The sequence below is a fragment of the Schistocerca serialis genome, chromosome 8 (assembly GCF_023864345.2).
Source record: "Schistocerca serialis cubense isolate TAMUIC-IGC-003099 chromosome 8, iqSchSeri2.2, whole genome shotgun sequence".
NCBI classification, from domain to species: Eukaryota; Metazoa; Arthropoda; class Insecta; order Orthoptera; family Acrididae; genus Schistocerca; species Schistocerca serialis.
Window position 1 is genome coordinate 270,293,536 of NC_064645.1, and position 27,122 is coordinate 270,320,657.

A 27,122-nucleotide genomic window follows, 5' to 3' on the forward strand; every position below is an offset into this window, starting at 1 on the left:
TGTAACTCCGTAACTAAACATTTGCAGACCTATGTTTATATGAACTTTTTTCTTTAGTTTTAGTTGTAGAACAACATGTTAAAATATTTGCATATCTGTATATGGAACTTTGTGCATTGTACTTGAAATTTCAAACATTGTAACATCATTATTTTTATATGTTTGGTTCAAAAATGTCTTTTTCTTGTTTTTGACAGGAGGACCACCCACATTAATTGTAGCTAACGATGCTGAGCTACGTCTTCTAAATGCATATAAACCAAGTGAAGAATGGAGCAATAGTTTGACTGTCAAGCAAGCTAATGGTGGCACATTAAATGCTTACAAGCTTGAATCAGTGGCTATTCTATGGGAGGGCCATGAGAGCACAATTTTCTGGTCTGATTATCAACACCATCATATACAAAGCATGCCTTTACTTCTCCCATCCCCACCTGCTGGCAGTAGTGATTCTACTACTACAGGTCACAGGAGAACACGAAGAGAAGATCATATACGAACACTAGTAAGTATTTGTGCAAATGTAAATGAAAGATAGGCATTTATTTGCTGCTCTTTCTTTTAAGTGAGTCCTCATCTTTTATCTTTCTGTTACCAACAACTGCTTATTAGCAGTAATCAGGAATTTTAATCTTGTATGTTTAGTTGATTGTTCTTTTCTAATCATTTCTTGCTTGTAAATCCTCTATCTCAAAATAATTTGCAATGCATAATCACTTTGTCTGCCAGAGTTCTGTTTTTCTGAAATCGTATGTCAAATTAAGGTCCATTCTACTAACTACTCCCTGTAGTTCTACAATATCATGGCCAGATTCTGTGTTGCTTTTCAGCCCATTTATGTGCCATGTGATTTATATCCTTGAGGCCACATTTGCCCTGTTACTTAATGGGTACATCAACTTACATCTATATATGCTATCTGCATGCTTCACTCCTTTATGCCAGCTTGAGGATCAATAGAGTTGCCAGTGAAGATGAATACATGTACAGTGAGTTTACACTGGTAATAAACAGTTCTGCATCAAAGGTCATGCTCTACAATACAAATGCTGTGATATTGGCGTCAGATTCACCATGTAGTTTATGTGGCTATATTTTGTATGCTAGTAACACTAAATACTTGTCAGAACAAAGCATTTACCATTATAGTTTTAAAAAATTTGACATTTCAAACAATTGAAAGTCCAGATCAGAATAGAGAGAGCTCCATAGTTATCAGGGCACTTGCTTATCGTGGGTCTGAAAAGGAACATGGCACTAACAGTTGTGAGTTACACTCAGTAAAGGCAACTGTTTGTTACCTAAGTATTAGGAAAGGTACAATAATCAGATTTCAATCAAGTCCTTAAGGAGGAAAACCTATGTGGAAAGACAGTTTTCAGTGGCAGTGGGCATTATGGAATAGTTGAGAAATGAAGTGCAGGCATTCCTGTTTTTCATGCAACAACCCTTTACTTGAGTTCATCAGTGCACACAATAGATAGAACTTTCATTTATTATTACAAATATGCAACAAATTTCACCATTCATTTATTCATAGCTGTATGTATATCTAGGGCTCATGCACAATTTCCAGTTTTATTGCTTCTGAAAAGCCAGTTTCCTGCACTACACACACACACACAAACACACAGCTGCTGGCTGTGATGACATTGTTATATTGGAACATGAAAACAAAGTCACTCTTTGCAGATGGAATAGGCGCTTATTATGTATTACAGTGGCAAGATATTGGTGTGACAAGTGTGTTCTAGCATAGCCTCATATAGGCAACTGCTTTACACTCTCGTAACTAACAAACATCGGTATTATTTGTTAGTAATGATGTATGATGTGCCCAACAAAAGTTCAAACTTTACATCACTGTTTTCTATACCATAAGAGCTATAATGGTAAGCTCATTGCAGCTCCTTTAATTTGCAATGAAATAACTAATTAGAAAATAATGAAAATCTGCCTGTAAATAGAGAATAGTCGTAACTTCAAACTTGTGCAAAGGAAATTGTTCATGTAATTACAATCTGGCATCTGTGACTCTTCAAAGTTGACACTTGCCAAAAATGCCTGAAATTGGACGCTTTCTCTTGAATATTTCTGTGTATGTTACCCCCTTTTCAACCTGTATGTAATATTCACATATAGTAGACATTGTCACCAGCCCACAAGGCACAACAACGTGTGATGTATAGGATGAATAGGAGCCTGAAGCCAGGGATCAGTCTTTATGAAATGGATAACAGTGAGGACATAATGTCACTCTGTAAACTGTATAATGATCCCTCAATGTAGTGTGCTGTGGAATGTGTTGATGTGAATCTTAGAGATTCACTTGGAAGATAATTGTCATTCATACATTCATACAATTGATGCATTGCTTCTCAGTTGGCCATACCCCATGCATGACACTGTGTAATGGTTCTGATACTGGGTTACTGTCACAGCTAATTGGCAGAAGCATTAAGTCTGGTTCATATAGTATCCATAAAAACCCACTGATGCAAGATTTTATTTCTCACTAGACCTTTTATGGGATAAAAAGTTAGAAGCTTTCGCATGCAAGAACTCACAAACTGACTGACTGGATGAACCTAGTTTAGCTAAAACATGAAAAACTAAAATACCTAGAGGTGGAGTTCTTCTGTTCTATTGCAGAGCTACACTGTATATAATTTGTGTGACAAGTTAAACTCTGGCACCAGAGTGCAACACGAACCAGAGTACTTGCCTTTCACAGATGATGTGCACCTTATTGTGCTACCCAAACTGCCTCAATCACCAGCCTAAATCTTCAACATACTACAGCCTTCTGCTCTTGCTTCAGCAAAATTTGACAGAAATGGGATAAACTTCCAACAGATCAAAACTTTCTCTTAATCCACATTAGGCAGGTGTACCAGTTTCTATGGCTCTTCAGTGTATGTGGTGGGAATTCTTCATTTATTAAACAATGTGTCACTCAAGAGGTGTCCTCAACTATCAATGTGACATCGGAAATTCTGCACCACTCTAATGAGCATTTCTTGAGGAATAAGACCAATTTCTTCATGTATTGCATTTTTCTGGGCTGTCACAGATCTCGGATAGTGTTTGGACACCTCAGCCCCATAGAAAAAAAATAAATAAATGTCGTGTGACTCGGGCCTCCCGTCGGGTAGACCGTTCCCCAGGTCCAAGTCTTTTGATTTGACGCCACTTCAGGGATTTGCGCGTCAATGGGGATGAAATGTTGATGATTAGGACAACACAACACCCAGTCCCTGAGTGGAGAAAATCTCCGACCCAGCCGGGAATCGAACCCGGGCCCTTAGGATTGACATTCCGTCGCGCTGACCACTCAGCTACTGGGGGCGGACCCCATAGAAAAAATTGCAGGGGGTAAGGCCTGGTGATTGTGCTAGCCAGTAGAGGATGTTGCCACGTGAAAAATTAAGTGTCCAGGAAACATCTATGTGAGCATTTGGAGAGAAATCTGAGTCGTGTGAATGGTAGTTCTGCCCTGCTGAAACAGACTTAGTCAATCTGCAGCACATTGAGTCTTTGTACAAAAAAAGTACTGATGATGTGAGTGTCTTGTCGAGAGTTGAGTGTCACAGTAGCACCATCTGCTCAAAAAAGTAAGGATCAATTATCCTGGCTCTTCCAAATGCTTACCATACAGTAACACAATTGTTATGTAGTGGTTTTTCATGAAGTTCATGAGGTTTCCGTGCACTCAAATATCAGAAATTTTGTTGATTAATTCATCCCAGTTGCACTAAAGCGTGATAAACACAAGCTAATGGTTTTCTGATCTGGAACTACATGATGAGAGTGAATCTGGAAGGACTCCAAAAATTATGCTCAGCAGCAACAACAAATTAACCTTTTACCATAAATGATTCCTCAGTGCAAGCTCTTACCTTACCCATCCACAGTATGGTTGGAATTCATTACAGATTGTAATTTGCACTACCTGAATGTCAGTTATGTGTATTAAATGTCCTATTCAATCTTTGCTGCTGTTGTTCTGATATCGCGATGTCAGCCTATTGCTATGTTAACTTGTTGGCATTTCTGTAGCGTATGCCATGAGGTGGGGTCTCTGGGACCCCTATGTTTAAACTGTGATTTAAGGCAAAAATCATATGCAGGGCTGTCCATAAATTCATAAGAGTATGAGGGGGTGGAGATCTCTTCTGAACAACACGCTGCAAGGCATCCCAAATATGCTCAATAATGTTCATGTCTGGGGAGTTTGGTGGGCAGTGGAAGTGTTTAAACTCAGAAGAGTGCTCCTGGAGCCACTCTGTAGCAATTCTGGATGTGTGGGGTGTCACATTGTCCTGCTGGAATTGCCCAAGTCCATCAGAATGTGCAATGTACATGAGTGAGTGGATGCAGGTGATCAGACGGGATGCTTACATATGTGTCACCTGTCAGAGTCATATCTAGACATATCAGGGGCCCCATATCACTCAAATTGCAGATGTCCCACACCATTACAGAGCACCCACCAACTTGAACAACCCCCTGCTGACGTAGAGTGTCCATGGATTCATGGTGTTGTCTCCATACCTGTACATGTTCATCTGCTTGATAAAATTTGAGATGAGACTTGTCTGACCAGGTAACATGTTTCCAGTCATCAACAGTCCAGTGTCGGTGTTGAAGGGCCCAGGCAAGGCATAAACCTTTGTGTTGTGCAGTCATCAAGGGTACACAAGTGGGCCTTTGGCTCCAAAAGCCCTTATCAATGATGTTGCATTGAATGGATTGCACGCTCACACTTGTTGATGGCCCAGCATTAAAATCTGCAGCAATTTGTGGAAGGGTTGCACTTCGGTCACATTGAACGATTCTCTTCAGTCACCGTTAGTCCCATTCTTGCAGGATATGTGATGTTTTACCAGATTCCTAATATTCGAGGTACATTTCTGGAATGGTCATACGGGAAAATCCTCACTTCATCACTACCTCGGAGATGCCAGATCCCTTCAGTCATACTCCTACTATAACACTACGTTCAGACTCACTTAAATCTTGATAACCTGCCATTTTAGCAGCAGTAACCAATCTAACAACTGCGCCAGACACTTGATATCTTATGTAGGCATTGCCTCCCACAGCACTGTATTCTGCCTGTTTACATATCTCTGTGTTTGAGCATGCATGCCTTTACCAGTTTCTTTGTGCTTCAGTGTATATCATCCATGTTAATATAGTTTTTTTCCCCCATTTGAACTTTAAATTATGAAGGATGCTTTGCCTCACCATGTACTTTCATTTTCCCATATGGATATGAGAATATCATCATTTTTACTGTTAAGATGTCTTCGGTTTTGGTAGAAGGCACTAAATGAATTTTCTCTAAATCTGTGAATAATGTGACTGAGTGTGTGGTACTGCATCAGTCACACATCCATGTGTCAGTGTCCTCTCCCCTGAGTGATTTTCCAAGTAGTGCATTGACATGTTCCTCAGAATTCTTCATCCAAAAAACAAAAAGAATAGTTTGAAAATTGTAATGTTTAGGTGATGGTATAAGCTTAAATATTCACAGTAAACAGTTAAAATCTCTTTCCCACACATCTCATATTAGGCAGTCTCAACAAATAAAATGATCGTAAGTACCGGTAATAGATGCAATTAGACAACAGACATCCTAAGTGAAAAAATATTGATTAACAGATAGACTACAAGAGACAACAAAATCAGCTCCTTGATGATCTGGTCAAGAAGCTAAATATGATGCGTTACACACCTAAAAATATATGTCAATTTGTTATCTGCAAAGAACATGTTTTCAGTAGCTGTATTGAATTATTTTCTGAATGATGAAGATAAAGTAAATAAAGTGTTTATCCTAAAATAGTGAGCAATAAAAATATTGTGTAAAATTGATAAGTACAAATATTGCTGAGATCTATTTTGCTGATCTTCATCCCTTACAAAATTTTTCCATAATAATAAAAATCTGCCATAGAGAAGTATTGTTTCTCAATACTAAAATAACAAATACTTTTTTCTCCTGGATTCACATTTATAGCAGTTTTAAACATGAACTGACTGTAACAGATAAATTACAGTTAATTTGTAGTACAGTCAACAGTACATAGTGGAAACTTCTTCTGGCCATCATTCCATGTATCTGAACATTTCCTTTGCTGATTGAATGTGTAGAAAACAGTGTAAGAATGAACAAGTACTGTAACACAAAAGTCTACAGGTTCTTCAGCTAAAACCTCACATTGTTGTATTGTGAGTCACAACAAATTGTTTTTATGACTGTTTTCTGTTCCTCCCTGATTTTGTTGAAGAGAAAATTATGACAATTTTTTTATTTAGTACAGCTCATGTATAGTTATTGAAAATTTGTTTATGAGATAATTATAAAAAATTTCTTAAATATTTGTACAGCTTGAGAATTTGCAAGATCCAAAAGGTCTTGCAATTGACTGGGTTACAAAACGATTATACTGGGTAGATGCAGGAGCTGACACTGTTATGGTTTCAAAACTTGATGGTCTTGAGCGAACAACACTCATCAGTACAGATCTGGACCAGCCACATGATATTGTTGTTGATCCACAATCTGGGTATGTATTTCCCATGTAGAGGTGCCTTGGTACTTTGAAGATATTTTTTATTGCTTATTCTTATTTTGTTTCTTATTTTTTAGACTTATGTTCTGGTCAGACTGTGGAAAAAAGGCTCGAATAGAAGTTGCTGCAATGGATGGAACAAACCGCCACACTCTTATTGATGCATCTGGGCAATGGCCAGCTGGATTAGCAATTGATTATCCAGCTCGTCGCCTCTACTGGAGTGATCCAAAAGCTCTTACTGTAGAAAGTGTTGATCTGTATGGCCACGATCGACGAATTGTCCATATATTTCCCTCAGGTATTCTTTTGTGACATGTATGGTAATTATTACAATAAGGCATTCCATATTTTGAGATTCAGTTTGGTGGCTTCCAAGAAAGTTTGTCATATCTACTTCCCTACCATCTCATTCATACTTCTTGGGAAGAACATAAACCATCAAGAGAGATAGAGTATCTCATGTACTTCTCCATTTTTGTTCAAGTACTGTGTTAAATTTTTATATTAGCATTATTCTCATGCAGCTTTCAGTGTCCTGTACATTAAAATAACTAGGATCTGGATGCATCTGTCACTATGTAGTGTTTTAATACATCACAACTCATTACACAGGTATACAATTATGCATCCAGTATTTTTGTTGTATTACTTTGGTTATATCTCTTCTATTACAGTGTTCCTTTTTTATCGTTTTCACTTGTGTTGGTTCCCCTTTTGTACTCTACAGCATTTGTGTACCATAGTTCTGAGTTTTCCTTTTCTCAATGAATTATGTTCTCTTTTTCTGAACTTGGCCTTTCTGTAGCCCAATAACTAATGCATCTCTAATATTCTTTTCAGTATGTTTGTTTATTATTTATAGCATAGATTCCTTAGCAGTCCTCTTGTGTTTGATTCGTCATCTTCTTTTCAGACCAGGGCTTCATTAACTAGCAGCAGCTTGTACATGAATGAAACATTGTGTGTAAAATTTCCTTGGGGTAGAATTGCATAGCAAATTAAAATTGAATCAAAAGATAGAAAACTTATCAAGAAGCTCTGCCCCCCATAGTTTGCTTTTAAAAGTATTTCACATTGTGTTGGCCTAAAGACAAGATTCTGGCTTATTTGGAATATTTTCACCCCCCCATCGTCACATGGAACTGTCTTCCAGAGCCGTAAATTTAAAATAAATAAAATATTGATTTTGGAGATGCTGAGTCGCAATAGGCACAACAAAAAGATTCACACAATTATAGTTTTCGGCCATTAAGGCCTTTGTCAGCAGTACACACACACACACACACACACACACACACACACACACACACACACTCATGCAAATGCAACTTGCACACACGTCTGCGGTCTCAGCAGAAACCACACTGCCAGCAGCAGCACCAGTGCATGACGGGAGTGGCGACTGGGTGGGGGTACGGACGAGGCTGGGGCAGGGAGGGGAGGGATAGTATGGTGGGAGTGGCGGGCAGTGAAGTGCTGCAGTTTAGACGGAAGGCAGGATAGAAGGTGCGGAGGGGGTAAGCAGTGGAAAGGAGAGAAATAAAAAGAAATGAAATTAAAAGATTGAGTGTGGTGGTGAAATGACAGCTGTGTAGTGCTGGAATGGGAACAGGGAGGGGTCTGGATGGGTGACGACAATGACTAATGAAGGTTGAGGCCAGGAGAGTTACAGGAACGTAGGATGTATTGCAGGGAAAGTTCCCACCTGCGCAATTCAGAAAAGCTGGCGTTGGTGGGAAGGATCCATATGGCACAGGCTGTGAAGCAGTCATTGAGATGAGGGATATCATGTTTGGCAGTGTGTTCAGCAACAGGGTGGTAGACTTGTATTTTGGCCACAGTTTGTCGGTGGCCATTCGTGCGGACAGACAGCTTGTTGGTTGTCATGCCTACATAGAATGCAGCACAGTGGTTACGGGTTAGCTTGTAAATCATGTGACTGGTTTCACAGGTAGCCCTGCCTTTGATGGGATAGGTGATTTTAGTGACCGGACTGGAGTAGGTGGTGGTAGGAAGATGTATGGGACAGGTCTTGCATCTACGTCTATTACAGGGGTATGAGCCATGAGGTAAGGGATTGGGAGCAGGGGTTGTGTACGGATGGACGAGTATATTGTGTAGGTTCAGTGGATGGCGGAATAGCTTGGTAGGAGGGGTGGGAAGGATAGTGGGCAGGACATTTCTCATTTCAGGGCATGACTTTTCACACATATTTGGACGTATTTTAGCATCATTTTTCGGACGTAATTCTACTTTCTTACGTAATTTTTTGCATTTTGTGCACCACCATGGATCCCTGCTCCTTCCATGTGTGTCAATACAGAAAAGTTTCCTTATCCCCAGCCAGATCCCAGTCACACACACTGTTCCTGCATTGTTTGCTTGGCTCATGAAATCCCCCCTAATGGACTTACCATCAAATTACCCATCTCTGGTTGCCACCCCTCATTCCACATTGATCTCCACCTGTTCAGATTCTGCCAATCCTTAACACCACCTCAAAAAGCTCTCCATCCTACTCACTTCCTACTCCCGCCTCGGAGTACCACTGTGTACCACTTCTACAACAACCTCCAAACCTCCCCCTCGCCCCCTCATAGCTGACAAACTCGTGTCTTGCAGACCTACTACACTTACCCCACCCTCCAAAACTCCCTCCCACCACCACACAGAACCCAGAACCCAGACACACTCGCAACACAGTTATGGACCTATCCTCCAGAAGCCTTAGTCCCACAGAAGCAACAGTCCTTTCCAAAGGCCTCACCTTTTGCCCCACTCCCAAATTCAACCATGCAGGACTAGTTAAAGACCTTCTCTCCTTCTCCCAGTCCCTCCAGTGGAAACCCTTTTTCGCCACCAACCTGACCAATCAGACTCAACCAAAGACCAATATTGAACCTTGCCTAACTCATTTCACTCCTCCATCCATCCATGAACCACCCCCACTGCCTCTTAACCTCGAACCTTGCCTCAACATCATTCCCCAAATCCCTCCCTAAAAACTGATCCTGACCTTATAATCCTATCTGCGGACAAAGGCTCCACCACTCCACAAAGATTACCTGGTGGATGGGCTCCGCCAGCTGTCAGATACTTCCACCTACAAACCATGCCACAGTGATCCCATTCCAGTAATCCAGCAGGATTTCCAGTCACTACTCAAATCCTTAGGCCCATCCCAGAACCTTTCCCCAGAGTCCATCTCTCTACTTACCCCTACAGCTCCCTGCTCTCTCACCTTCTACATGCTGCCTAAAGTCCATAAACCCAACCACCCAGGAAGCTCCATTGTGGCCAGTTACTGTGCCCCCACTGAGAGAATCTATGCTCTCATAGACCAACAACTTCAACCTATTACCCGGAACCTATCCTCCTACATAAAAGATACCAACCATTTCCTCAATCGACTCTCCACAGTTCCTGTCCATTTACCACACGGTGCACTGCTCATCACTATTGATGCCACCTCCCTGCACACTAACATTCCTAATGCCCATAGCCTTACTGCTATCAAACACTACCTTTCCAGATGCCCTATGGATTCCAAACCAACAACCTCCTTCCTAGTTTCCATGACCAACTATATCCTCACCCACAATTACTTCTCCTTTGTAGACATTAGCTACAAAAAAATCTGCGGTACACCTATGGGCACCCACATGGCACCATCCAATGCTAACCTGTTCATGGGCCATCTTGAGAAATCATTCCTAAAAACCCAGAATCCTAAACCCCTCACCTGATTCAGATTCATTGATGACCTCTTTGCTATCTGGATTGAAGATGTGGTCACCTTATTCACATTCCTCCAGAACCTCAACAACTTCTCCCCCATTTGCTTCACCTGTTTGTACTCAACCTAACAAGCCAGCTTCCTAGATGTTGACCTTCACCTCAGAGATGGCTACATCAGTACCTCCTTCCACATCAAACCTACGAACCATCAGCAACACCTCCACTTCAACAGCTGCCACCCATTCCATACCAAGAAGTCCCTTCCGTACAGCCTAGCCACCCATGGTCACCGCATCTGCAGTGATGAGCAGTCCCTCTCAAAATATATATACCAAGGGTCTCACTGAAGCCTTCACTGACAATAATTATCCTCCCATCCTTGTACAAAAACAAATCTCCCATGCCTTATCTTTCCAGTTTCCCACCACCTCCCAAGGTCCCACATTCCGGCCACAGAGGAGCATTCCCCTTGTAACTCAGTATCATTCAGGACTGGAGCAACTGAATTACATTCTCCTCAAGGGTTTCGATTACCTCTCATCGTTCCCTGAAATGAGAAATGTCCTGCCCACTATCCTTCCCACCCCTCCCTCCGTGGTATTCCGCCGTCCACTGAACCTACACAATGGACTTGTCTATCCTTACACAACCCCTGCTCCCAATCCCTTACCTCATGGCTCATACCCCTGTAATAGATGTAGATGCAAGACCTGTCCCATACATCCTCCTACCACCACCTACTCCAGTCCGGTCACTAACATCACCTATCCCATCAAAGGCAGGGCTACCTGTGAAACCAATCATGTGATTTACAAGCTAACCTGCAGCCACTGTGCTGCATCTATGTAGGCATGACAACCAACAAGCTGTCTGTCCACATGAACAGCCACCGACAAACTGTGGCCAAAAAACAAGTGGACCACCCTGTTGCTGAACACGTTGCCAAACATGATATCCCTCATCTCAATGACTGCTTCACAGCCTGTGCCATATGGATCCTTCCCACCAACACCAGCTTTTCTGAGTTGCGTAGATGGGAACTTTCCCTGCAATACATCCTACGTTCCCATAACCCTCCTGGCCTCAAACTTCGCTAGTCACTGTCCTCATCCATCCAGACCCCTCCCTGTTCCCATTCCAGCACTACACAGCCGTCATTTCATCGCCACACGTAGTCTTTTAATTTCATTTTATTTCTTTTTATTTCTCTCCTTTCCGCTACTTACCCCCTCTGCACCTTCTCTTCTGCCCTCCATCTAAACTGCAACACTTCCCTGTCCGTCACTCCCACCATACTATCCAGTTGCCACTCCCATCATGCACTGGTGCTGCTGCTCGCAGTGTGGTTTCAGCTCTCTGAGACTGCAGGCATGTGTGCAAGTTGTGTTTGTGTGTGTGTGTGTGTGTGTGTGTGTGTGTGTGTGTGTGTGTGTGTGTGTTTGTGTACTGCTGACGAAGCCCTTAATGGCCAAAAGCCTTAATTGTGTGAATCTTTTTGTTGTGCCTATCGCTACTTAGCATCTCCGCTACATGGTGAAAACTACCAGTGTGATCAGGTGAATATTAAGCTATCAGTAGATGCTAAACAGCAGTTGGGTAATATAATTGAAAAGGCAGCAGCTTCTCCCTCTCCCCGCCCCCACCTTTAACAGAATAGCTACATATCTGGTAATTTACAGTGCATCCGCAAAGTCTCTTGCAGTGAGCTCCACATGTTTCGCCTTGTGGGGTGCATAAGGTTGGCAGTACATTCATGTTGCAGCGTAAGCTAGGGGCCAGGATTCACTGCTAGTAGCTACAATTATGATGGGTGATGAGATTCGGTGTATTGCAGTTAAAACGATGAAATTAATTAATTATATTAATTGTAATTGAATACTCTGTACTCATCAAAATCACAGTAGGTGCTGGAAATGTTTTCCTCTTTCCTGAAGGCATAGGTCAACACATTTACATTTATTTCTGAACACATTGTCTTCAGTTCATCTAGTGACTTTGGATTATTTTGATACATAAATCTCGTAGGCGCAAGCTAAAGCAGTAGGTGTAGATGGATCAGGTGAGTGCCAGGGTGAAAGACCTTTTGTAGTTACTCTGTCTCCAAAGATTTCGTGTAAAAGACATGGGGGCTTGTGAGTCACATGAGCACTAATGTTGTCTTGTTGGAAAAATGAATGACTCATATCATTTTCATTTATCAAGGCATTAAATGGATTAATTATCTGGGAACAATACACATCAGAAGTGATGGTAGTATCAAAAAAGATCAGCCCTATAGTTCATGCTTGCATTATGGCAACCAACACTCCAATTTTCTCTGTGTGCAATGGCTTTTCTCTTAATGCATGTGGATTTTATGAAGACCAAATTCGTGAATTTTAGGAATGAATGCAGCCAGATAGGTGAAACCAAGTTTATCTGTGAAAAAGGTTCAATCTGAAACACCAACTCCATGTCAGTTAACAAATTGCTGAAACCATTCACAGTATGTATTTTTTGTTTTGCATCAGCCATAAAATGTAGTTGTTGCACAGCAGTAATTTTGTATGCATACATCCCCAGTTTGGTTTCTGCCTTATGTGCTCTCGTACGAGAGACTTTAGCCTCTAGAGATAATCTCCACACTGATTTTGTTGATCCCTGCAACATGATGTCTGAAATGTCATCAGTTTTCTATTCTCTTAAAATTGTGGGCCTACCAGTTCATGTTGCATCATGAACTGATCCTGCTGTCACTCATTTGCAAATCAAATAACATACATTGCCACAATGTGGACACCTTGAAACAAGAAAACGCAAACTAAATTGCCACCTCAAATGCTTCATAAAGTTTCTTCCTGCACGTAAAACCTCTTCCACTGAAAATGCCCCCTCTGCAATACTAACTATTCTCACTACACTCAGATCACACAAGAACTAAACAATAACACAGCTAATAGCCACAACGCACATGCAACAATACTACTCCCGCTCTACCACTACAGGCCCATGCCACATGACCAGATGAGTCATGAATGTGCTGCCAACCTTATGCACCCCACAAGTTGGGGCATGTGAGGCTTGCTGCTGCAGAGAGACGTTATGGAAGCATGGTGTCATGTTATATGTAGCCGACATAAGCATAAATACACAGTGTAGTCACATTAATGTAATCACTTGTCAGAAGCCTGAATAACCACCTTTTGCAGTGTGGACATGCTGGAAGAGTGTCAGTAAGGTTCTGGAAGGGACCGATAGAGATCTGGAGCCTTGGCGATTCCAGTGCCATCGTCAACTGCACTAGGTTTCTCGGTTGAGGATCTATGGCACAGACAGCCCAATCAAGGTGATCACACAGGTTCTTGACGAAATGTAAATCTGAGGAGTACATTAAACTCATACTGAAGTTCTTCAAACCATGCACATACACTGTGAAAAGTGTGACACATTTTCTTGTTCTTATGGTAAATGGCATTGTGATGAGGAAAAAGAAAAAGCAAATTGCATGTAAGGGTGGACATGGTCCCCAAGGATAGAAGCATATTTGTGTTGACCCATTGTGCCTTCCAGAATGACAAGATCACCCAGGGAATGCCATGAAAACATTCCCCAGACGACAATGCTCTGTTCTTTGGGCTGGACCCTTCCAGTAATCATTGCAAGGTGTTCGCTTCCAGTCTGATGGAGCGTGAAATGTGATTTATTTGAAATGGTCATGTGTCGCCACTCAATGGACATCCAGTTGTGGTACTGGTGTGCAAATTCCAGTGGTACTGGTGTGCAAATTCCAGTCTTCGTAGCCAGTGAACAGCAATCAGCAAGCGTTCATGATCAGGCATCTGCTCCTAAGGCCCATATACACGAGCTGAACAGTCACTGAAGAGACACTGTTGGTAGCCCCTCAGTTCATCTGTTCAGTCAGTTGCTCAACAGTTGCATGTCTATTTACCTGTACACATCTTGGCTGCCATCATTCATCCCTGTCGTCTATGGCCTGTGTGCATCACAGTTGCCCCAGTGCCTGTTTTGGGTAGCACCATTTTGCCATGCACAGTATAAACTATTGCCGCATGCAAATAGTTTATAAAATTAGCTGGTTTGGAAATGCATCCACCCATAACTCTTTTGCAATCAGGTAAATCCCTCATTGTATTCCACACCCCCCCTCTCTCCCTGACAGGCTTTATATACCCTCCACTGCCAGTGCTGCCACATGCCATCTGTGAGCGATTATTGCACGTTAACATTGAACATAGGCAGTGGCATTATTAATGTGAGTGGACTGTGAAGTACAAAGCAGTGTGGTGATTAATACAGTACACAGCTTCAGTTGTTATGATTTTCTTGTCTTTCGTTAGTGTGTGTACCTTGTTCACTGAAAACATGGATCTCTTCTGTTGTTCCATGTTATTTTATTATTGTTTCATCGATACTTTGTGGCTCTGTTGTGACTTTCATTTTTAGAGCACTCATGTTTACTTTCACACCTTAGCATTTTCTACACCATGTTTGCATTGACTCCCAACTAGGAGTCTCTGCTGAAACAGCTGATGAACCAGTATCAGTGTACCAAATTGAATAATTTTTCTATTTTAATTTACTCTAACTATTAATTTGATCTTATTAATTGTTTACGGTTCTATTCTTATTGATTGTATTTCAGAAATGAAACCATATAAAGTGGATGTGTTCGAGGACACGCTGTATGTCAGCATGTACCGTCCATTCAGTGTGGTTCGTCTGAATAAGTTTGGCCATGGGGACCCAACTTTTATGGTGCAGAGCATGTTTAGAATTACTGACATAATAATTGCCCACAAGATCAAACAGGATCACAACAGTAAGTGTGTCAATGTGTGCCACCTTTACTTCTGTTCTTATGAATGAAAGAAATTTGTTGCTAAACTGAAATGCTTCATTCAGTGTCAGTATTTGAAACTTACATATAATTAATTTGTTTCAGTTTCTGACATTTGTGCCTTCCAATTCGTTTGCCATAAAAGTGCACTTTGTGTGATTGGAATGAATCAAACAACTATGGAGCCTCAGCCATCATGCCTTTGTCCTGATGGATTCACAAAAACTACAGTAAATGATACAAGTGGCTATGTAAGTGAAACTATTATTGTTGTAGCTGAACTTAATATGTGGAAAAATCTGCTGCTCAGATATATTTAGAGAGAGAGAGAGAGAGAGAGAGAGAGAGAGAGAGAGAGAGAGAGTGGGTGTTACTGCACTGAACAATAACATGCAAACCAGTATTCAAGCAGCTATGTCTGCAAACAGTTTTACTACTGTTGCTTCAGGATACATGTTTCTTGTTGTTACTAAGAGGCTTGGATGAAGAAAAGAGGTAATGTGTCAAATGTCACAGTATAGAAGATAAAATATTTTTGTTAGATGCATGTTTAGATCAAAGTTGTTTCAGTTTAGGTGTTGTGCTTAAATTTTGACCAGACGTGTCTAAATCTGAATGGGGTTTCACAGTTTTTGCTAAACGAGAAGGCCTTGAGGCCTTGAAGTCAGATGAATTAAACACAGCAAAGTTCAATGGTGAATATGAATTGCAGTGTCAATTAACATTGTACCTAGTCACCATTGTAACCAATAATTACAGTGGTGACTAATATATTCTACTGATTAATTAATAGTTTTCAGAATAATAATTATGATGGGAACTTGTTGGCACTGCACAAGAGGTGCAACAATAGTGAGTTTGCTTAGGAGTGTTTGTCTCAGCTAATTTACACACAGCGACACACACTCCAGACTGTCAGGATTATGATTTTTTTGTATGCATGAAAAGTCTGAAACATATATATTCGATTATTAGATGACAGTTCATTTACCTCCTCTACTTTGTTTAAAACAATGTTGTGGTGTCCAGCTTGCTCTGTTTAAATTTCTTGCTTCTCCGAAGTATTGCAGGTACTGGCAATGCGTCTAGATAGATTAGGTGAAATAAGGAACTAGAACAATGAGAATTAATATATTCCACATCGTTAGTGAACTAAGCAGAAATCTATGTCCTCTCTCTATCATGGTAAGGAAAAGACAGACTGTACAAGACCGATAAAACATCCAATAGAAGTTTTTACAAACATAAGAAAAGTAATGTTCTTCACCCTTTCATGTTAGCTCCACAGGCTTGACTGCTGCGGGCATACTAAGTTTTAATCTTTGCTGTATACTACTTAGATGAATGAATGGATAAAAATACACAGAAAAAAATAAAACCATACCAACATAGGCAAACCAGCTTAAGTTCCAATACAACAGTTAACATGTAAAAAGTCAAGATACTTTTGTAACAGTCGTGCATTAAATAAAATCGCCTTGTATTGTGACTGATAGCAGTTATTATACTACACCTTACTGCTGTAAAATATTTCTGCAATATACACTATTCTGGCAGCCAGCAGTGTGTATGCATTTTTCAGAAAATACGTGACAGTCCACATTAGTTCATGTAGAATGTTATAATTTTCTGATGCCATAAACAAAGCTCTGTAAAAGATACCAGATGAACTTGTTTTGGCCTGAACTGGCTGCAAATTTAACTTCCACTTATTCTTAACATTTTCCTTGCGTCACAGTGTATTAATTTGTTAGTCAACAATACACGCTGGCATCTTGCTCTTATCATTTGGAATGTGGCTTGCCAGCTCATTTATATAATTGTGTAAAATATCTGAGCCAGTCAGAAATATAGATGTGCTATGAAAACTTCTATAACAATGGAAGCTCCAGGTTGAAATATCAACAGTATGAAGAATAGAATGCTACTCATCATAAAGATGACACGTTGAGTTGCAGACACAATGAAAAGATTGTTACACATCTAGCTCTCAGCCAAAGCCTTCTTCAAAAAAGAAAACACATTGACACAAGCAAGCACACCTCGCACCCACATGGCCGCCATCTCCATCAGTTCATCAGTTTGGATCGAAATGCAGCTGTCATGTTGAGCAGCAATCTGTAGTGGGTAGGGTGGGCGAAGAATTAATGGAGTATGGATTGTGCTGTCTGACAGAGTGTGCAGTGACTAGGTGGAGGCATGAAAAGACTGACAGGTGCAGCGTTGGGGGGCTGTGTGGCAGGGGAGGGGGGGGGGGGGCTCTGTGTTGGAAGAGGCCAGCACACAATGAGGGTGAGGGGATGTGAAGATAGAGGTGATAGGGCAGAAACTGTTGGTTGGATGGTGCGGCAGCAGTAAGTTTTTTGTAGATTGAGGCTGGGATAATTTCGGGAGCGGAGGATGTGTCATAAGGATAACTCCCATTTTCGCAGTTCACGTAAGCTGGTGGTGTACGGGAGGATCTGAATGCTGCAGAAAGTGAAGCAGCCATTTAAATACGCTACGTTTTGTTCACCTGCATGTTGTGACATGGGGTGGTCTTCCTTGCTCTTAGTCACAGTTCTGCAGTGGCCATTCATCATAGTGGACAGCTAGCTGGTAGTCATAACAATATAAAAAGCTGAACAATGATTGCAGCAAAGCTGGTGTATGACATGGCTGCTTTCACATGTGGCCCAGCCTCTGGTGGAATAGGACAAGCCTGTGACAGGACTGGAACAGGAAGGGCTGTGTGGGTGGATTGGGCAGGCCTTGCAACTGGGTCTTCCACAGGGATATGATTCTTGTTGGCAAGGGGCTGGGATGACACCCCACACACCTATCTCCTTCATTCTCCCCAAAATCCACAAACCCAACAATCCTAGACGGACCATTGTAGCTGGTGACTTTGCTCCTACAGAAAGAATTTCGGTCCTCTTTGACCGACATCTTCAACCAATTACCCGAAATCTAGCCTTCCGTGCCAAAGATGCCAACCACTTCCTTCACAGACTCTCTGCCATCCCTACCCCTTTACCTTCTGAATCCCTGCTCGTCACTGCCTATGCCATTTCCCTATATACCAACATCTCTAATGCCCATGGACTTGCAGCTATTGAACACTTAATGTTCCCAATGTCCTTCAGACTCCAAACCCACTAACCTTTCCCTCATACTTCTTAGTAACTTACCTTATTCCTTAACAGCTTACTAACTTACCTTATTCCTTAACACCTTACTAACTTACTTTATTCCTCATACACCTTACTAACTTACCTTATTCCTCATATACCTTACTAACTTTATCCTAACCGAAAACTACTTCTCCTTTGAAGGGAAGGTATACAAACAAATCTGTGCACAGCAGTGGGCACCCAAGTGACACCCACCTAATCCAATCTGTTTATGGGTCTTCTAGAAGAAACCTGCCTAGCCTCCAAAAACTCCAAACCTCTGTAGTGGTTCAGGTTCATTGATGGTAATGTCATGATCTGGACTTACGGTGAAGATAACCAGCCCTCATTCTTTCACAACCTCAACACCTTCTCTCCCATCTGCTTCAGGTGGTCCTCCTCAACTCAGTGGACCACGTTCCTACACACTGACCTCCTCCCCTCTCATGACCCCATCCACACCTGTGTGCACAGTAAACTGACCAACCACCATCAGTAGCTGCATTTCAACAGCTGTCATCCCTTCTACACCAAAAAATCCCTCCTGGGTAGGGTCACCTTCAGACAGTGTATCAGCAGTGACAAGAACTCCCTTTCCCAGTATGCTGAGGCTCTGACCAAACCTTTCACAGACAGGCACAACCCCCCCATACGTGTCTGCAAACAGATCTCCAGTGCCATTTCACCACACACACCCTCTCATCCCACCACCCCTAAAACCAGCTAAAAGGGATGCTCGCTTCATCACCCAGTACCATCCTGTAATGAAACAACTAAACCGTATCCTTTGCCAGGGCTTTGATTATCTCTCATCTTTCCCTGAAATGAGGGAAATCTTATCCAAGATACTTCCCACCCCTGCTAAAGTGGTGTTCCATCACCCACCCAACCTCCACGACATCCTAGTCCATCGCTATGCCACTCTCTATCCCAGCCCCTTGCCAACAGGGATCATATCGCTGTGGAAGACCCAGGTGCAAGACCTGCCCATACCACACACCCAGAATTTCATATTCCAGTCCTGTCAAACTCACCCAGCACTTTCAATTGTGCTTCTGGGATGGGATTAGTCTGGCAGAGTTTATAGGTGGAGTAGACAAATAATTCACAGAGGCCTTCTGCCAGATAGTCACTGCAATTCGTGATAGTGTTGGAAACTTTGTTTACAGGTAGCATGATTAGGTCAAGATTTGTCTTGAGGTTCTGTATGGCTGTCATTTCTCCTGCTGAAAGGTTGGTGTTCTTAGATAGAGACTTGGAGAAGAATGGAGAGGCCCTCACCCCACCTTCCATCCTACACTGTGCCATACAACCTTCTGATGCTGCATCTGTCAGTCTTCTCGTGCCTCCATGTGGCCCTGAAAATTTCACCAGACAGCACTCTTCTCTCTCCCCAACCATACCCTGCTATTCCTCCCCCTCATTGTACCATTACAGATTGCTGTCCAATGTGGCTTTTGCGTTCGGTTTTGAGCTGTTGAATATGGCAGTCATGGGTGCATGAGGTGTGCTTGCTTGTGTGAATGTGTGTGTGTGTGTGTGTGTGTATGTTATGTTTTCTGAAGAAGGCTTTAGCCAATTTTTCATCTGTAAACTACATCACTGATCATATGCAGGTACCAGTTTGAACTCATTGATGGCAGCATAAGCTTGGTCAGTAGCCCACAACATTCTGGATCTCCATATCATATCATTATTTTTCTATGTATCTAAATTTAATAAAAAATTTACCAAGGTGTGATAATCAATGGTAATCAGAGAATGAGCGAAATTCAAAAAACAAGAAAAATTGTCCTTAGTATTACTGAAATAATAGAAAATTTTAAACTAGAGTGACGGATGTTGCAGGATGGAATGATAGGTAAAAATGAGGAAAAGCAGCCACCCACTTGCAGTTAATTGATGTGTCTCACTTATACAGTGATAACAGCATAGGCAAGTTCTCTAGCAAGCTGCTCCTCTTTTTCCAGTTTTTTTTTTTTTTTTCATATGTACACACGCATACACACACGCACACACACGCACACGCACACACACACACACACACACACACACACACACACACAGATTACAAAAGTTTGAATGCAGTTCATTTATCATCTGCAAGTGATTGGTTACCGTTCCTCATTTTTGGATAAATTTTGCTTTATTGTTTAATAATTATACTCGCATCTGTTATAGTGACATTGTGCAAACATTTCCTCTGTGTTTCAGACTGTCTGCAAATCAAACGGAACAAGGAACAAGGCCTGCGATCTGAATTGTCACAAGGGAAGATGTGAGATAGGTATTGATGGTCCAAAATGTGTGTGTCCTCCACAGTATGATGGAGATCATTGCCAGCATTATCGATGCTCACAGTACTGCCACAACAAGGGCATGTGCTATTTTGATCTCTTGTCATCGACACCACAACCAAAGGCAAGAGAACACTTGTCATGGCTCCACTATTACTATTTATTAACTTTGCTGGTAACTTTTCATGAACTGTTTACTGAGAGAACTGTGCCGTACATGTTGTATCCTGTAGTAAACATAGATTTTAATAGGATACACACTATAATTAAAAGAAAGTAGCAAACTTTCTTTGATGATCAAGCCCTGTGTCTAATACTCCCTCCCCCCCCCCCCCCCCTCTCGTAACCTTACTCCCTTCCCTCTTCTGATCAAATCACTGACTTCGTTATTTTAATGACCTTATCTGCTATAAAATTAGTAAAGTGATAGACATCAATACTGCTAAACCAATGAGGAGCTCCTTGATGTCCACAAGATGAAGATTGTTTGTCATACCAAAGACAAAATGTGCGTGATCAAAATGACATCACATTGGCTTCACCTTCATGCAACGTACATAAGGCATACATAAAATGTGCACAAACTATGCGAAATAATCATAAAATGCAATGTGACATTTCATCAAGATGGAACATATACCAGCAATTAGATATCAGTGACCAAGATTGTAGCATCATTATACAGGATACACAGTCATGAATATATCATAATGTTCGCAGCCCAGAATACAATATCATATGGCACATAAACCAAATCCATAACCCTGGTAGGTGAAAGATCACCAAAGTCTCCACTGAATTTGCCAGTTTCTCTAAGAACAATATGTTTTATAGATGTCTGGCTTCTACTCACAGCACCCTATGTGTCATCTGCGAAGCTGCACAGTTAATTCCTATGACCTTCTATTTAATCAAAGGAAGTGCAAATATTATGATGCCTTTAAGTGCTGACACAGGAAGAAATATCAGGTTATATAGGGCAGATACATACACACCACATCAGTTCATTCACAAAGGCCATAGAGGGAGGAGGTTACCATATGCCTCACTCCTCAACCGTGTCTAGGAGTGTCTTAAACTTAATCTTCACTAGCTCTGTTTGGCCCTTCTTCATTGCTCAGGTGCTGTGACTGCATGACAGAATGTCAGAGTCGGGTGCAGGAATAGTGTTATATTGCGTTCTCTGGTAAATCTCACATTAATTTTATTTTGGATGATAGTTTCAGCAGTGTTTCACATTGTGGCAAACATTATGAAAACCTATAGCTAATCTGTGCATGCTAGGCAACAAATATGGACGTTCAGGAGGCATTCAGTTATGGCACTTGATTGTCTTGTGTCATTAACATAACATTTGAGAGAACTCTTAACTTATTAGGATAATTTGAACATACTAGTTCACAGGATGACATAATTGCTTAACCTTTGTTGTGTACCAAATGTAACATAATTTTTGTTGATTAAAAGTGACTCTGGCCATCAGAATCAGTGGTACACTCAATTGTTATAGTTTCACAGACAACATTTACTTTCAAAATATTACAGTAGACGTGGGATCTTCTTATGTATCCTGTATCCTGCAATAAGGAAAATTAGGAAACCTATAACTTTCAAACTCCCCATGGGTAATGTTCAAAGCTGTGCATGAAAATGGAGACCTCCTTACTAAAGCAAGATAAAAATGTGAAATTACAGTAAAACAAAGAAAAACAGCTTTCTCAACCAAGAGCACACCCAGGATCTGAGCTGAGTTGGGGGGAGGGGGATTCATATTAGTTCTTTGGAAGGAGGGAGGGGGAGGGAGACAAAGTAAACTTTCTTACAAAATAAAGCTCCAAACAATTGTAACACTGTTTTTATTAATTACCAAACATACTAATTCTACCACTTTATTACAGACACCTACTATCATAAAATGTACTTCTCTGAGAGAGTATAGTGTCTTCTCCTGCCCATTGCTAGTCACACCCTTCACCACTTTGCTCAACACTGTATGAAATGTCAATTGAGAGTGCAAACAGAAAACAAAATTCACTCATTACAATTCAATTATTATTCATCTTTGGGCCCAACTAGTCCACATGATGTACAGCAAGGGATATTTTCAGGCTTTTGTTTTAGCTTTCGTTTTTGCCCTTATTACTTTCATTCTTTAGAATGGGCTCTTGTTTGCTCATCAGAGCAAGCTGTTCCAGTCTTCTTTGGAGTTTCCTCATAGGCTAACTGTTCGGTCATGAATTTTCTGCCAAATATTTGTGCTATCTGGTATATTAAGTCATGTAATTCCTGCTCCCTTTATCTCTTCTTTAACTGTACTGATCAGTTTTATTGTCTCAGTTTTAGCTTAACTGTGGGATTCACAGAATGCCACAGTATGTCTAGTTAATGTGGTTGGCTCCATTCTTTTAATGTGATCACAGAATTTTAGCTGTTTTTCATATCCTAATAAAAGATGGTATACTTTTTAATGAGTTACTAAATGCTCCAACTATAAGCGTCTCTCAGGAAGATGACAATGAATATCTTACTGCTGACCCATCGGACGAAGAGCCCAGCTTAGCAGAAATTAAAGAAAGCATCAAGAAGCTGAAGAGACATAAAGCTCCTGGAAGTGATGGTATAGACACAGATATATGGAAGCTCAGTAAATTTCCTTTTGTAAACTGCTTACACAAAATCATCACCAACATCTGGAAGCAGGAACAGGTCCCACATGATTGGAAAGAAGTAGTTGTGTGCCCTATATACAAGAAGGGGGACCCAACAAATTGTTCAAACTACAGAGGAATTGCGTTACTAAACACAACATATAAAATTCTGACAAATATACTGTTAGCAAGGATAAGCCCTTACGTTGAAGACTCCCTAGATGATGCCCAATGTGGATTTAGACCTAACAGATCGACTATTGACAATATATATGTCCTAAGGATGTTGGGTGAAAAGAAATATGAATTCAATCAAAATGTACATATGCTTTTCATTGATTTTAAAAAAGCTTTTGACAGTATCAACAGGGAATATTTATGGAAGTGCATGAGGCAGATTGGCATCCCTAACAAATTGATAAATTTAATAAAATCTTGCACTTTAAACTCAAAATACAAAATAAAAGTAGCTAGCAAACTTTCTGAAGACTTTGAGGTTAAAACTGGAGTCAAACAAGGGGATTCACTCTCACCAGTTCTTTTTAACATAGTAATCAATAGAATAATCCAAAAAGTAAAGCTACTACAAATTGGAGCACAACTGGAAAGCAAAATTAACATTGTAGCATACGCTGATGACATTGCATTATTATCTGACAGTGAGAATGATTTGAAGCTTCTTACAGCACAATTAATTAAAGCCACAAATGGCACAGGCCTCCAGCTGAATACAGACAAAACAATGTACTTTATCTTATCCCGCTATCCATCAAATAATAATGTACTGCAAATTAATAACACAGCTTTCACAAAGACAAATGAATTTAATTACCTTGGTACAATAGTAACCTCTGACAACTCCATAAAAATTGAAATAGAATCACGAATTCAGAAGGCTAACAAATGCTACTATAGTCTCTTGACAGTTTTCAAAAGCAAGTTAATTTCTAGGAACACCAAACTACAAGTATACAAATCATTGATTATACCAGTACTCGCCTATGGATCTGAAACCTGGACTCTCACAAAAAAAGAGGAAAACAGATTAAGAGTATTTGAACGAAAAATTTTGAGAAAAATATTTGGACCCATAAGAGATAGGATCAGTGATGAATGGAGATTGCTAAATAACAATGAAATTTACAAATTATATAAAGACTCCGATATAGTGGCCAAAATTAAAGCCAAAAGACTGAAATGGATAGGGCATGTCATCAGAGCACCACCAAACAGGACCATCAAGAAAGTGACTGAAGAGATTCCCACCGGAAGACGACCTCTTGGACGCCCACGCATGAGATACTTGGACAATATTCAAGACGATCTCAGAAAACTAGGACATGACAGACAGTGGCAAATTACTTGTAAAGACAGAGCAAAGTGGTTCAACATTGTCCATTCTGCAGCAAAAAGCCTTCATGGATTGTAATGCTTAATAATAATAATAATAATAATAATAATACTTTTCTACTTCGTTTGTCTGTACATTTCTCCTTTAGTATAATTTGGATCTAAAATTTTCCTGGTTATCTTTTGTTTTGTCTTTTGGATTTCTTTAATGTCCCACCTTCTGTATAAAATGAGTATTTCAGCCCGTAAAGACACTCTGACTTGATCGCTGCAGTGTATTTTTTCGGTCTGGTGTATTTTGAGATGCATTTTGTGTTGCAGATATCATTTGAAAGGCTAAAAGCTATTTCCATTTTATGATGATGTATTTTGTATTCAGTGTTTCCCAGGCCAGCTTTCTGAATGATTATGCCTAAATATTTGAATTGAAAAACTCTTGATTTTTCCTTATTTAGTTTTTAGAATTTTGGGTGCCAGGTAGTTGCTAGACAAGTATCTTGTTTTTCGAAACATAGAAGCTGAGCTACCCAAGCACAACTCACGACCTGCTCTCACAGCTTCAGTTCTGCTTGTGAGAGTGGGTTGTGAGTCGTGTTTGGGTAGCTCAGTTGTTACAGCACTAGCTCACGAAAGGCAAAGGTCCTGAGTTCAAGTCTCGGTCCAGCACACAGTTTTAATCTGTCAGGAAGTTTCATATCAGCGCACACTCCGCTGATGAGTGGAAATCTCATTATGAATTGTAATGTGTGTTTATTTGAGTAAAAAAAGTATGCCTTATGTTATTCTATATTATTCTATACTTTCAGTGCAACTGCCCACCTCAGTGGACTGGTGACCGTTGCGAAACACCAGCTAATGCTTGTGATGGACACTGTCTGAACAACGGGACTTGCCAATGGAGCATGACAGGATTTGTTGGGTGCCGATGCCCCAAAGGATATGCAGGTCAGCCATGCTTCTTCTCTGTCCTTTTTTATTTTGCTATTGTCATTTTCAGTACATTTCTTTCCAGTAACAGAACTGTTAACAGCATGCATCTATAGGTTCAGTAATATTTACTTTGTAATTTGAATTTGACTATAGTGGTTATCCCTCAGTGCTCGTTCGTACTGTTTGTTGGCTAAACCAATGGCTTAAGTCATTTTCATTAGCCCTATGAAATAAGGAACAATAATCAAAAACACACTTTTCAATATTCCATTAAAATCTTTTTTATGTTAATTTTAGTGTATCTGGGAAGAACACCAAGCCTATAACATTCCATGCTCAACTTAATTTTCATTGGCGTATGGAATCAGAAGGTGTATTCATTTGTTTGTAGAATTCATGATGTTTACCAAACTATTCATTGGCTGTTTTGGACAAAAAAGGAGAAAAGATATAGATCTTCAACAGAACAGAGACCTAGCTTGTTTTGTAGCTGAGTATAACAGAAAGTAGTGTCACACACAATATATCAGAGGTTATAAAAAGCTTTAGTTAAGAGTAATTGCATTTAATATGAGGGTTACTGATTTTGTGTTTAGACAAAATTGATTCAGAAACCAGTCAAAAATTGAAATTTGAGTGACTCTTTTATTTTCCCATAGCTGTTTACTGCAAACTTGGAAAATATTTTTGAAAAAAAAAAAAAAAAAAAAGAAAACCACTACTGCCATGTAGGAGGAGCTTGCATCACTGTGTCGCTCTGAAACAACATTACTTAATTGCTTATTTCTACCAACCCTATTGTAAACCTGTTTGTTGTTATTACTGGTCATTAATAAACAATTTTCGAGGTTATAAATAATTGATAAATTTTGAATAAAAAGTCAGCACCGTTTGCACTTGTCTCTTTATTTAATCACGAGTAGTTTTGGTGCCAGGGTCGGTATCTAGTGGTATCTACGTAGTATCCAACATCAAGGTACAGCAGAATTAGTCAAACTGTAGCAATAAGCATCATTAGCAACAATTAAAAAACACAAATGTTCAGAAACAGTTTGTCCTCAAACTTCATCAGAGCAATGAAAATAAAATAATTAGTATGATTTCATCTATTATGAAAATGGATATGTAATATGGAAGTTAAATAATGTCAAAATATAACTTGTCAACAAGCATAGTAAAAATGCCATAATAACGTAAATGTTATAAGAAGTCAGTTACAGTCTAGAAACTGACATGTGTCTCCTGAACTTACATGTCATATGTCCTGATAGGCATAAAAATTAAGGTGCATCTTGTAGTCCGTAAAATACAGTACTTATAATGTTATGAAATCTATTGTGTATGAGATGGAGACCACCCCTCCACCACATTTCTGTTAACGATGCTCAAATATACATAATTGTGATGTGTTAAAAAGAAATATTGTTTAATATACACTTCTTTTGTTGATGAGATTTCCAGGGGGCTCTATTGTCACTACTTGAGAAGAATCTAGTGTCAATTAACTGTCACCATACAAGGGCAAATGGAATAGGGCACATAGGTCAACAAACTATAGAATGTGGTCAACAGTTTAATTTTTGCCA

General features: G+C 40.3%; 1 protein-coding gene across 1 annotated transcript in view; it reads left to right on the forward strand.

Moving 5' to 3' along the window:
- The window catches only part of LOC126416607 (low-density lipoprotein receptor-related protein 1), a 772,143-nt gene that overhangs the window by 702,826 nt on the left and 42,195 nt on the right, over positions 1–27,122 (forward strand). The window contains exons 63-69 of the mRNA XM_050084360.1: positions 198–505; positions 6,397–6,575; positions 6,659–6,882; positions 14,965–15,141; positions 15,265–15,410; positions 20,526–20,732; positions 25,413–25,551. Of these exons, the coding sequence (XP_049940317.1) occupies positions 198–505; positions 6,397–6,575; positions 6,659–6,882; positions 14,965–15,141; positions 15,265–15,410; positions 20,526–20,732; positions 25,413–25,551 (1,380 nt within the window). The remainder of the gene's footprint in view (positions 1–197; positions 506–6,396; positions 6,576–6,658; positions 6,883–14,964; positions 15,142–15,264; positions 15,411–20,525; positions 20,733–25,412; positions 25,552–27,122) is intronic.